Below are 12516 nucleotides of genomic sequence, written 5' to 3' on the forward strand. Positions count from 1 at the left end.
AGGCTCTCAAGCCTATGACTTGCAGAAATCTCCTGCCTGCTAGAAGCTTCATCCAGCAGCACCTAGAGGGGAGCCCAGTAGCTCAGGGGCGGTGCCTCCAAGTTGGCCTGGTGCCCAGGGATGCTTGCCAAACCTCCCTGGACTCCAACAACTTGGTCTTTGGCCCAAAGCCCCCAGCTATGCTCCAACACATGTCACTCCCTGTGACTCATTCCAGGCCACAGAGACTCGGGGAGAGATGGGCCCAGAAACTCTAAGCAAAGGTAGCCAGAGGGGACCTGCCCTGACCCACCACAAGTGCTGACTCCTCCGAAGGCATCTCATCACCTGCCCACTACTGGTCTCCACAAGGAAACCCTGTCTTGCTTGAGGGTGGAAAACAGGCACATTTGCAGAGCTGCTGGGACCACCACTGGTCTTTCCCAGGGAGGACAGCCAGCTGTTCTCAGCTCAGGGTACACAGTGATCCACTTGGCACCTGGCAGCTTTTGCTGGGTTTAGGAGCAGTCACAGCCTAAAGTCAACAGCTTTATTCAATTTGTAGGCGGCACTCACGGGATACCACCCCCCACCCCCCACCCCCAAGCCAGGCTGCATGATCTACATGCCAAGTCCAAGAACGTCAATGTGTCACCACACCATGAGGCATCTACTAGAACACTGCCCCACCGTGGTCAGCCAAAACATTTTGGTCAGAGACACCTAGAAAACAAGTGCCCAGGAAAAGCAAGAGGACATGGCCTGCCCAATGCTGTTGACTGGAAAATGGCAGCCTAGATCAGGCTGGAGACTGGGAGCAGGAGACAGCAATGATTCCTGGGTGAGTCGTGAGCTACCTGTGAGCTTCAGCCTAATTCTCCCTCCCAGCTCCACCAGGGGGGCCTCCTAACACCAAAAGCCGAGCACCTGTTTCCATAGGTTCCCGAACAGACCACACTGCCCCGACCTGCTCATGGCTCGGCCTGGACCTCACACCCCACTGTTTGTTAAGCTAACTCCTGCTCATCCTCTGGTCACCTCCTCCAAGAAGCCTGCCCCAATCCCCAGAGGCGGAGCACGTGCCTCCCCTGGGCTTCTGGCCTCCTCACTTAGCAGGTATCACAATGCACTGTTAATGCACTTGACTGTGAGTTCCAAGAAAATGGCCCACTGGGGCCTTAATCTGTCATCTCGGCTTGCAGGCAAGATGGACACCTGATTAAAACACTGCATCAAGTATCATCGCCCCCTTTCAGCTGCCTCTCTCCAACCAACCCAGAGCCTTCGAGGCTCAGCTTTGAGCCCATCTCAGCCTGCAGCACAAACTGACCCTTCTGGCTTCTTGAGGACCAAACTCTAGACCTAGCGCCAGCCTCCCCAGAACCCAGGGGCAGGACGGTAGTGCTGGTGGGGGGACACTTACCAGTTGAGTAGGGGTCTGACTTGTGGTGCCGGGGTGAAGGGTGATGCTGGATGACTTGTTGAGGCTTGGCGGGCTGCGGCGGGGGTGGCTGCTGGCCCGTGGGTGGGTGGGGGGGCTGCTGGCCTGGGGGCGGTGGGGGCTGCTGGATATGGGTGGGGAACTGCATGGGCTGCATATGCACGGGCCGTGGCGGGGGCTGGTGCTGCTGCTGGGGTGGCGGCTGTGGCTGGGGCGGTGGCGGAGGTGGCTGCTGCTGCTGTTGTAGCTGCTGCTGCACTGAGGGGTGGGGAGGTGGGGGCAGAGGGGGCGGGGGCTGGGACTGCACCTTCACGGAAGGGAGTAGTGGTGTGGGAGGCTGCACCTTCTGCAGCTGCTGCAAATAGAGCTGCATCTGCATGGAGGTGAGGGGTGGGGCAGGCGGATCTTCATCCTCCTGCAGCAGCACTTGGGGGGGCTGAGCCATGGGGGGCTGCGGGAGTAGGGGAGGCTGGGCCAGGGCGGGTGATACGGCCGGGGGACGGGCAGCCTTGGGGGGGAGGGCGGCAGCTCGGTTACTGGGCCGTGATGGCTGTTGAGGCAGTGCGTTGTGCAAAGCTGGAAGGACACAGTAGCAGGGTGGTGAGGCTCACACACCCCGTGGCCCCCGGGGTCTCCTCCATCCTGACCTCCTACTTGTCTCCCTCCAACTGGCAACCTCTCCACCATCCTTGGTTTCCCAAAAGCTCCAGAATAAGGACAGCATCCAGGGAGGTCTACAGGATCCGGCCCCTCACCATCTTGCCCCGTGCTCCACGCCCCCAACTCTCCTCCCTTCCCTTCCCTCCAACTGCTGCACTTGCCCTTCAGGTCTCAGAGCAAGTCTTTCCTGATTCCCACAGGTGTGTCCGCTCTCAGCTGAGGCTGTGCGCCCTCTCAAAGCCCTATCCCTGACTGGGAGCTACAGAGGATCACATATTTTTCCATCTCACACCACGCCTGGCCCAGCAGAAGATCTGAATCAGTGTCTTCTGTACCCAAAGCACTCTCTCTCTGTGCAAGGCCTGTTCTGGCGCCTCTCGTGTAATTTCCATAATGGCCCCGGGAAGCTGCTAACCTCCCCTTAGAGACAACTGAGGTTAAGAGGGGTTCTCTAGGTCGCCCAGAGTGCCCTGTCACTGTGGTAAGACCAGGGTGGGAAGGGGACCTCCCCACACTGTTGCGGGTGTGGTTGCAGCTCACCTGGAGGAGAGACCACCGAGTGCTGGTTGAGATGAGGCGGAGTGCTGTGCTCGGGAGGCTGGGGCAGGTGAGGGGGCAGCTCGGGCTGCGGCAGGTGCAGGATGGGCTGGGTGAAGTGGCCAATGGGGTCGAAGACACTGCCTGGGAGTTGGGGTTCCAGGACGGGCACCTGGGTGGCGATGAAGGGTGGAGGCGAGGACTTCATCGCAGGGGCTGCCTGCTGTGGCATGGAGGGCGGAGGGGGCGGGGGCGGGGGCTGCTGCTGTGGAGGTGGAGGCGGTGGGGGCTGCTGGGGAGGCGGTGGGGGCTGCTGGGGCACAGGGGCCGGGGCCTGCTGCATCTGCTGATGGTGGTGGTGATGGTGCTGCAGACAGACAGACAGACAGGCTGACGTCAGGCAGGCCAAACCCGTCTGGGTCAGACACAGGGTCCCTCCAGGGCCCCAAAAGACAGGTGGCCACTGCTCACCTGCTAAAGGACACCCCCGAAACCACATACCTTCTTCTGCTCCCTCCCGGGGTGCCCCTTCTTTTTTGACTTCGGAGCCATCTCTGTGGAGGAAAAGAGAAGGTGGTGAGCCTACGGGGGAGAAGACTGGGAGCTGGCCTTGAACGCAGAGCAAGGAGAAAACAGAGGATGAGTTCAGGAGAAGGACCGGTGACAGTGAGAGGGAGGGTGGCTGGGTTCTGTCTGGGATGGAAGTTGGTCACAGGGGAGGGAAAGACATGTGGGGTGCCACCTACCCAGTTGCCTGCTGCTTTTTCCTAGCAGGGACCATGCCTGAAAAGCTGCCTGCCAATCTCCGGACCACCAGCTCCGTTAAAAGATGACACCCAAATGCACTGGGAACTGAGCTACGAGAAACCTCCTTGCCCAACTTCTCCTCCAATTTGCTGGTCAGAAGCCTCTACAGTGACCTGAGCATCTGCACCCCAACTGCTTTGCCTTGCAACAACCATGGTGTTTGAAATGATCTTGTCCATTTTACAGATTAGCAAAGTGAGGCTCAGAGAAGTTAAGGGACTTGCTCTGGTCACACAGCTAAAAAGTAACAACTCGGTGGCCTCCAACTGCATTGCCCTCTGAGGCTCGCTCCTTCCCACCCTCCCAGACGAAACAGAGATGCGTGAGTTGGGCTGAGAAAGACCACTGGTGCCAGCATGGGCCAAGGCCTGGCCACAGAGCCATGGGACAGGTGAAGAGAGTGCTGACAAGCATGAGCGTTTTGTGGAGGAAGAGAGAAGCCAGCCAGCCAGCCAGCCTCCCTGGACGACACAGGAGCCAATGGGGGAGGTACTCAATGCCATTGCCAGCAGAGGAGGACGACACTGGCCAGACTCCCCTTCCTCTCAGAAGACCAGCCTCAGAGAAGTCCCTGTGTTGGGATACAGTCAACGTGCTGCAGGGAGAAAGCAGTATGTGTCCCGGTTTCTCAGGAGCCAATGGCTTGTTGCCACCACTGTGTGGATAAATCTGGGGTGTGCCTGTCTCTGTGAGGAGTGTGCAAGAGCCAGCATGACTCCCTCTGCCCCCACTCTAGAAGCTTATGCTAAGGAACTTTTGCCAGCTGGATGCCCCTTGCCAAACACTGCTGGGTGTAAACCTCAGAGGAGAGAAAGCCCAGCCAGTGCTCAAGGGCTAGGAAATGAAGTCACCAACCACCAGGTGGGAGGTAGGACCCATGGTGCCTTTCAGATTCCTGTCACTGAGAGGCACCTCATGGCTTTGCCTGGCATTCCCTGAGCTCCTTGCCAGGGTGTTGGCTCTTGCTGCTGGTGTTGGAGGACACACGCTTTTGCCCAAAGCGGGGCTAGCTCCACTGCTAGCTCCAAAGCTGCTTCATGGAGGGCCGTGCTAAACTTCTGTGAGGTGCACAGCCTTGGTGCGACGTGTCACCAAAAGGGATGAGAAGGGACTTTGTGCCCTGCAAAAGCTCACCATTCCATGCAAGTGATAAGACAGTGACACAAAACTCAGCAGCTACAGACATGTCTCATACAAATGGCAGCGACTAGGGACACCTGGGACACAGGAACTGTAGGCCCAGCCCCAAACCCAGACTTGAGAGATGCCAGGATACAGGGCGCAGAACTCTTTGGGTCACATACAAAAGCTGGTGAGGACACTCTTGAGGGTCACACATACAAAAGGGAGCCATCTGGGTGATTTGCAGGATCAGGCCACAGGGTGTCTGGCAGCCGCAGGATGGAAAAGGAGAGGCTGGAGGCCCAGGACCAAGCGGACCCTACACACACAGGGATAAAGCATGGTACACAGAGGTTGCTGACCCAAGGGAGTGGGAGAAAGAAGCCAGAGCATTCCTCCAGGCTGGGCTCCTCTCCCAGCATGGATTCCAGTAACAGAAACTGCAGCTGGGGAGGCTGGGGGCGGCTGCTTGCATGCTGGCATGCCTTTGGAGGGAGGGGACCAATGGGTCAAGTCTGACCAGGAGAGGCCACTGTGTCATGGGGAGAAGGCTGGGCAGGGTAGGAGTGGCCTGTCATCTCATGGCCTTGGGAGGAAACACTTTTTTTCATCACAAAAGAGGGACAGTGGCTCTGAACCCACACCATCTCCCTGCAGGCATGAGCAGAGAGGCCCATCTGGGAACTAGAGGGGAAAAAGTGCAATGGGGCCCTTAAGGATCCAGGGAGTGGCTTTCAGCTGCCTTAGAAAGGTCCCTGGGAGTACCATCCCAGGGCTCCACATTAAGTGCTGGGAGGGGCAGGCCTAGAGTGGGAGAGAAGGTGGGAGGTGCACAGCAGACCACCAGGACAAGAGGACTAAAGGGGCCAGCAGTGGGGACCAAGGGGTGCTGGAGCCTCTTTGGGACAGCCACATCTGGCTCACGTGTCCTGGGCCTCATGCTGGAGTTACTGGTAGGAAGACAAGACAGGAAGTGCACAACTTCACAACACACCAGCCCCAAGACACCCCCACACAAAACTCTCTAGAAAGGGTTACATGAAGATGGCCTCAAGTACTGTGTGATCTTTATTCCATAAAAATCTTGAACTCAACACAAGTTTCATCTTTACATAGGATGGTAATTGTACAAAGAATTAAAACGTTTTTGTAAAATCTGATTAAAACACTGATTTCTCCCCACTCCCCCACAACTCAAGGGAAGGAGACAGGATAGAAGGTAAGGGCAGAGGTGCGTAGCCCCTCAACTGAACCGGCTGGGAGTCTCAGCACCAGCAGATGCCCAGGCCTCCCACCCCTCCTACAGCGACTCCTCAGGCCCGGCTGGCACCTCCCACTGTCCGCATGCTGGAGGCTGCCGACAAGGCGTGAGTGGGCTTCTGCTCTCTCTGCTCTGTTCCTGGGGCACTGGGCATAGGTGACAGCTTGAATCTAAAGATCAGGTTCTCTGCCAGACGGAAGCCCCACGGGCAAGAAGGACGGGATCCCTGGACAGCGAGGCTGCAAGGACCACGCAGGACAGCTGGCCCGTGGCTACAGCCCATGTGCACACGAGTGGGAAGGAGGGGTGGGGAGGCAAACAGGCCGACACTGTGGGAATCTAGCCTGACTTTTGTTCTAAGACAGAAGAATCTTCCCAGAATGACAATACCAGCAGCTTCCCAACTGTCCTGTGGGAATCTCCGGGCATGAAGCTCCCTGACCCCAGCCAGGCTGAGTTGTACTGGGAACACATCAGGAACAGGCCAAAGGGCAGCTCAAAATAGTCTGTTTGGCGAATGAGTTCGACTGGAAGCTGACCGGCTACAGCATCAGGGAGCAGCCTAGGAACTCCCAAGTATCACTGCAGGGCCCTGGAGGCTCTGGGGAGGCTGAACCGGGAACCCAAGGCCAAGGCCAGTCTGGGGCAGTTAGAGCTGCTTGGGCCCAAGGCCCCAAGGAGCTGGGGAGGAGTGCCAGGGTTTCCACACAGGCGGTGGCCAACTGCACCTCCTCAAGCCTGCTTCCAGCTCCAGCAGAAGGCAGACTCCAAGATGCCAGGAGATGGTTAGGCCTTGAAGAAGTACACACAAACTATATATAAAACAAAAAAAGCTCTCTGAAATGCAGATGCTATTCCTTAGGGAACTTTTCACGTCAGGCAGTTTTCTGTTGAGATGCTGGATTCATGACCAAAAAAGGGCCGACATTTATTTTTAGAGCAAAAAAAAAAGCCTATTTAGTGCCTCTCAGAGGGCTTGGATTATGTGGCCACCCTGACCTGCCCCATCCCCAGCAGCTGTCATCACTCTAGGGGACTGAAGACTAGGAGACTACTTGCATGTGCATGGAACAGGGCCCGAAGGCTCTGATGCCCTCACGATTGACTGGTCCAGTGCTCTGGGTTTCAAGAACCCTTTCTTGCCACTAGCCCAGATCCCAATCCCCACCAAAGGAAAGGATGATGGGCTAGAGGAGCCAGGTCAACTGGCTACACGGCCACTCCTCCCCAGCCGCCCCTCACTAATGGCCTGCCTGGCAGCTCCTGGAGCCTGCTTCTAAGTACCTGGGAAGGGAGGGATTGGGAGGCAGCTTAGGAAGTACTTTCCCTATGTGACTTTAGGAGAAGAGGCCAAAGAAGTTGGGAAAATGCCCAACAGAAACAGTGGGAACAATGAAAACAGAAAGGAGGACTCCAGGGGGCTGTGAATCAGCTGTGGCTGGTGACAGCCTCTGGCTAATGGAGCCTTATAGGTCACCAGAGAGAAGGCATGCTGAGGGACAGCCCCAGTGAGCCTTTGGGCCCAGCTGGCCTCGCCTCTAAAGCCCCATTCCTCACTTGGGGAAGCTCTAGATGTTACAGTGTTCTTCCTTAGGGTGAATGAGATCCTCCCTGGGCTAACGTCATTGCAAGGTCCAGGAGGGAACCAGTTAGGATCCAGAGTCCCCAAAAAAGAGGGAGGGATGAGGAGAGAAAACATATTTGTGTTGGGGTCTTGCACACGGAGCAGCACCACATGTATGCGTGTGCAGGGGGGACTGTCATCACCCTCTGGGAGATGCCACCCACCCAGAGGACCCCAGACGACCAGGGAGGCGGGGCAGGACAGCCAGGCAGTCTTTACACAGGAGGCCCGGGCGGGCAGCCAGGCAGGCAGCCTTCCCGGAGGCGGGACTAGGCGTGAGCTGCTGGACATGACTAATCCACCCCAGGGGACAGGCCCAGGGCTCTGAGGAATTCCATAACTTGATGGAGTCCTGTCCCTTTCACGGAAGAAAATGGACTTAAGCTATAGCTTGCTGGGAAGGAATCTGGAACTGAAGACCGTTTTATTAAGAGTCCGTGTCCAATGATTAGGCAGGACCTACATAGAGGGAGAGAGAAACCAGTGTGAGAGAAATGGTGTGGAATGTACCGTTCAAGTCATAAGAACAGAAGAACCGCAGACCAAGCCAGCCTCCTGTGCCCTGCTTGCTGTCAGGGCACGAGAGAATAGCCGCAGACTAGGAGTTCCACCCCCTGCCTGGCCAGCTGCAGGTGGGGACAGACCCACCTTTCCCTTAGAAGGGCCTCGGATCTGGCACGTATGGATGTCTCCAGAACCGCCTGAGTCTGTTTATGCTGTTTATGCTTCTAGACAGAACTGCTTCCAGTAACAAGTTCCATATGTGCCGAGTGCATGCTGGTGTTTCCTTTACTGGTCTTTGCATCTGAGAGGCTACCCTGCCTGTCCTCCTTGCCATCACTTCTGAAGACCAGCCTGGTGTGCCATGCGCATTAGGCGCCCACTGATTCTGATCTTATCCCCCAGGGTCTGCTTTTCTGCACCTGTCTATTTCAAGGAGGTGATGCTGACCCTTCCTCAGGGCTTGGGTGGAGGTAGGAAAAGACCCTAAGAAAGATATGGAGTGCAGGACCTCTAGCTAACAGCCTCACCTCTGCATTCCTATAAATCGCAAGAAACAAACCAAAAAAAATTATAAAAAGAGGAGCCAGTTACATACACTGTTAAGGAAGAAAAAAACAAAAAATAAAAACAGGTTGAGAAAGAAAGTTGTCCCTTCTTTGTCCCAGGCATCGAATGCAGCTCCCCTTGATGGGGGAGGGGGTGTGGGGCTCGTTCCCACCCATATAGCAGAGCAGATGCTTCTGTTAGAGTCACAGATGCAACCAACACTGCACTCCCATGGTCCCCAAGTGCGCATGTGGGAAAAACCCGCCCACTGGCCGGTCTCTCATTCAAGGCACATTCCACAAGGCTCACCTTCGCCCATGAAGCCCTAAAATCCGTCCCTGCGTGTGTGTGCGAGCGTGAGGGTCACCTGGCAGTGCAGGCAGACTGGCTATAGCCCCGTCCTCCAGATCTCTTCCTACCCCCACCCCCACCAGGGGACTTACCCCCTCCCCAAGAGCGTGCGTCACACCCTTGGAGTGGGCAGCAGCAGGCCCCAAGATGGGACTGGAACCGAGTCCTTCCAGGACCCCAGGGGGTCGGAAGCTGAGGCTGGTTGTCTGGGAAGAATGCCCCATGGCCTCTGTCTGCACTTTCCAGCTCAAATCTTTCCAAAACATCAAGCATTCCTTTTCCCCTTGGAGCTATTAAGAAACACCCACATGCTCCGATCCTGGGAAAAGGAAACCAGGAGACTAAAATAGCTGGAGTGTGCTCCCTCTGCAACTAAAAGACCAAAATCAAGTCCAAGAGAATTCCCTGAACTCCTGTTCCAGCCCAGGCCAGGGGTGCTCTTGAGAGTGACAGGAACTGTGTGGCCACCCCTGCCCATAAAGATTTGTGGGTGGCATTTGGGAAGAGCCAGACATCAGCAATGTGATGGGGTGAAAGCTTAAGATGGCTCAGGGGCAGTGGGAGGGTGGCACTTGTACCACCACCTTCTGTCCCTCAAGCTGATTCAGAGTTTAACCAGAATCAAAGCTCAGTGGAAGACCACGACTCAAGTAACAGCTGGGTTCAAAAGATGTCGTGGGACTGGCCAGCAGTGCTGCATGCTCCTGAACAGGAGGAGGAACACACAGTGGCCTGGGACAGAGCTGGAAAAGAAACACCCCCTCCGCCCCAGTCTGTGGACGCACTGCCTTGCCCCAAGGTCCAGTCCCCATGTCCTGAGCAGCTAGCAGCATCCTTGTCTATGGACAGTGGCCAGAGAGGAGTCCACGTACCACTGCCCTAGCCCCAACTTAGTGCCTCTGGTTCAATTTCTTTTGGTGATTCATGTCTCAGGGCTGTGTCGGCAGAACTGACAAATATAGGCCCTTAGGAATTTCAGCACTAATCCAAATGGAAACACAAGAACAAGAAGGGCAAAACAATTAAGCCCCCAAACACCAAGAGAAATACCTTCAATGCCCCCCACCAGGCCCCATCCCCCGCAAGGCAGAACCACCTGTAACTGGTCAGAGAAATCTACCCAGCTCCATGGACCCAGCGCGAGCAGCTGCTGGAGGAGCTGCCCGGAGAGCAAGTGCAGGTTCCTGTGCAGGATGGGGGTGGCAGATGGCCACATTCAGTGGTGCCAGGGCACAGGCTCCCACTTTGGAACCTGTAGCATCTGAGCTGCAGGGCACAAACCTATAGGGTGGGTCCCTCCCAAGAGTAAAAGCTCTCAGCTGGCCTCCGACAGAGCTCTCCAGCGCACACAGAAGGCAAAGGAAAAGTCAGGACCACGAAGACAAAAGAGAGGCTCGTAAAACCCAAGGTGGGGAGGGTGCCTGGGAAGAGGAAGGAGCTGGAGGCAGCCGAGGGAGCCGCCAGGGCTGGACTGCTGGAGCCTGGGAGCCTGCAGGCTGGCGGCTCTGAGACTGTAAATCTCGTCCTCCTTCCTGCCAGGACAGCTGTTCCCAGGACTCTCAGATTACTTGTTGCACAATCCTTCCAGCTTCTTTAAAAGGGGGAAAAATGTGGAGGGAAAAAAAAAAAAATCTCGGCAGCAGCAGGGAGCTGCTAGAAATACCGTCATGGTCACTCCACAGCAGGCGGCAGCAGGCGGGCTGTAGGACGCTCAGAAGCTCAGGAGTCAGGGACAAAGGCCACAGTCACAGATTCGCAACGGGGGCATCAGGTGTGATGGTCATGGCCCCATAAGGTGCCACAGTGGGTGGGGCCAAACCATGCTGTTTTAGCTATCAGGTCCGTTGCCAATTTCAACCTCTGGGGTATTCTTTGGTTGTTCAGATCCTTAGGAGAAAAGGCTATGAAACCCGTAGTAGAAACAGCCTGCTAGAAAATGCAGGAGGTACAAAACCCCAGAGGAAAAGACAAACCTGAGGTTTGGCTGGCACTGAAAGTGAGAAGTCAGCAGCCACCAGGAATGCTAATTGAGCCCAAGAATATGGCCATTCACCCTGTTAAGGGCACTGGGCCCTGGCCTGGGGCCAGCTCTGCCTGAGCAAGCACCAGATGCGGCGCCCCCTGCTGGTAGACAGGTTTAAAAAAGCAATGGAAGGGGGAGCTGGTTAGGAAGAAAGAAAAAATGGTTAAGGATGGAGAAAGAGGCAGCCAGCAAACTACTCACAGCAATCTTTGCATACAATAGGAGCTCAATAAATACAGAATATACTTAGTGACTTTCATGTCACTTTGGCCCACTGAAAATGAGGTAGTCCTGAGCCCTCCCCCAACACTTGGGAAACCTGGTGTCCTTACTATAAAAGGGAAGAGGAGCAGTGACAAGACCCAGAGGCCCCCTTGTCCCCAGCTTCCCTGGACAGAGGCAGGCTGAGCCCACAGGAGGACCTGTGGACCCACACACCTCAGGGCAGCTTCACTCTTTCCAACTGCTGCAAATGATCCTCAAACTTCCTTGGCACCACCAGGTCACATTATTTATGTGAACAAAGTGGAGCTTATCATTTATTTCCAGTTAAAATAAAATATCAGGGACAAAATAGGTACATGAAAGAATATGCCAGGAGTCTTCGTTGCCCAAACACACGTTTCCCACTGTGGATGTGCACATTGCAGCCTGCCTGGAGGGGCACACCCAGGGTCCCAGGGCAGGCTCGCGGGTGGTCCACAGACTGTCTGCTCAGCTGATAGAGTTAGACCTGCCCAGGGACAACTCTGCTCACCCAGAGAAGGCCAGCTCCACCTCACAGAACAGGCTAGTCACCAGGCTTCTTCCCTAGCCTCTCCTCTGGGCCAGTCTGAGCATCTGCTCCCCTGAGAATAACCAGGAGGGCTTGTATCTGGAGAAAAGGTCCCCTTCCCCACCACTGGCACAGCTCTCAGCATCTCCACCTGCCCCCACCTCCCGTGTCAAAGCTGCTGCTCAGGCGCACCAGTGGATACAAATGCACGCCCATGGAGCATGGAGAGAAGGAACTGTTAGAGGTACAGGACACGCATGTCCAAGTGCGTGCAGTTAGGAGTAGCCAATGCAGCAGTGAGCACACTATGGGGGGCATGGCAGTGCCCTAAGCCCCAGGAACAGCAGGGCCAAAAGCAGACTGCTCCACACCTGCCAAATCACATCACCTGAAAGGGCTGTGTTGCATGCAACTGTGACACACGGAAGACTGTGAGGCTGGGCAGGCTCACGCTAAGATCAATTCCATCATCTGCTCCCACCCCTTCTTTCCCAGGTCTCTGCAGTGTCAATACCCCTGGCTACCTGTCTTCCCTGCCCCAGCCCAGGTCGAGGGTAGTGTGGGGGCAGGTGCAGGGTTACCCCCGCCCCCAGTTAGAGATTAACATGGTGACCAAGTAGATGGACAGATGGGAGGGCCCAGCAAGTTCTTATGACTGCCATCTCTGGTTTCTGGTAGCCTGGACACAGGATGGAGCACAGGCAGGATTCCGACAAGACTCTAAGTTAGACACCTAACCTGTTTCAGAGTCTTCACTGTCAGAGGAGCTGGACTCGCTGGTGCTCTCCGACTCTGAGGATGAGAAGCCCTTCATCTTGGAGGAGCCAGCAATCACATCAACTTTCTCAGCTGCAATAAAGCAACAGGGACAGAGTCAGGCAGGGCC

General features: G+C 55.9%; 1 protein-coding gene across 3 annotated transcripts in view; it reads right to left on the reverse strand.

The window, feature by feature from the left end:
- Window positions 1–12516, reverse strand: part of BRD4 (bromodomain containing 4) — a 43228-nt gene that overhangs the window by 3966 nt on the left and 26746 nt on the right. For 2 of the 3 annotated variants that reach the window (XM_067733043.1, XM_067733044.1), the window contains exons 11-14: window positions 12369–12479; window positions 3119–3171; window positions 2621–2984; window positions 1403–1996 (exon numbers count right to left, since the gene is read on the reverse strand). In XM_067733043.1, coding sequence (XP_067589144.1) covers window positions 1403–1996; window positions 2621–2984; window positions 3119–3171; window positions 12369–12479 — 1122 coding nt within the window. The remainder of the gene's footprint in view (window positions 1–1402; window positions 1997–2620; window positions 2985–3118; window positions 3172–12368; window positions 12480–12516) is intronic. The other variant, XM_067733045.1, reaches the window with a different exon arrangement.

This window comes from Pseudorca crassidens, chromosome 3, assembly GCF_039906515.1.
Source record: "Pseudorca crassidens isolate mPseCra1 chromosome 3, mPseCra1.hap1, whole genome shotgun sequence".
Taxonomy (NCBI): Eukaryota; Metazoa; Chordata; class Mammalia; order Artiodactyla; family Delphinidae; genus Pseudorca; species Pseudorca crassidens.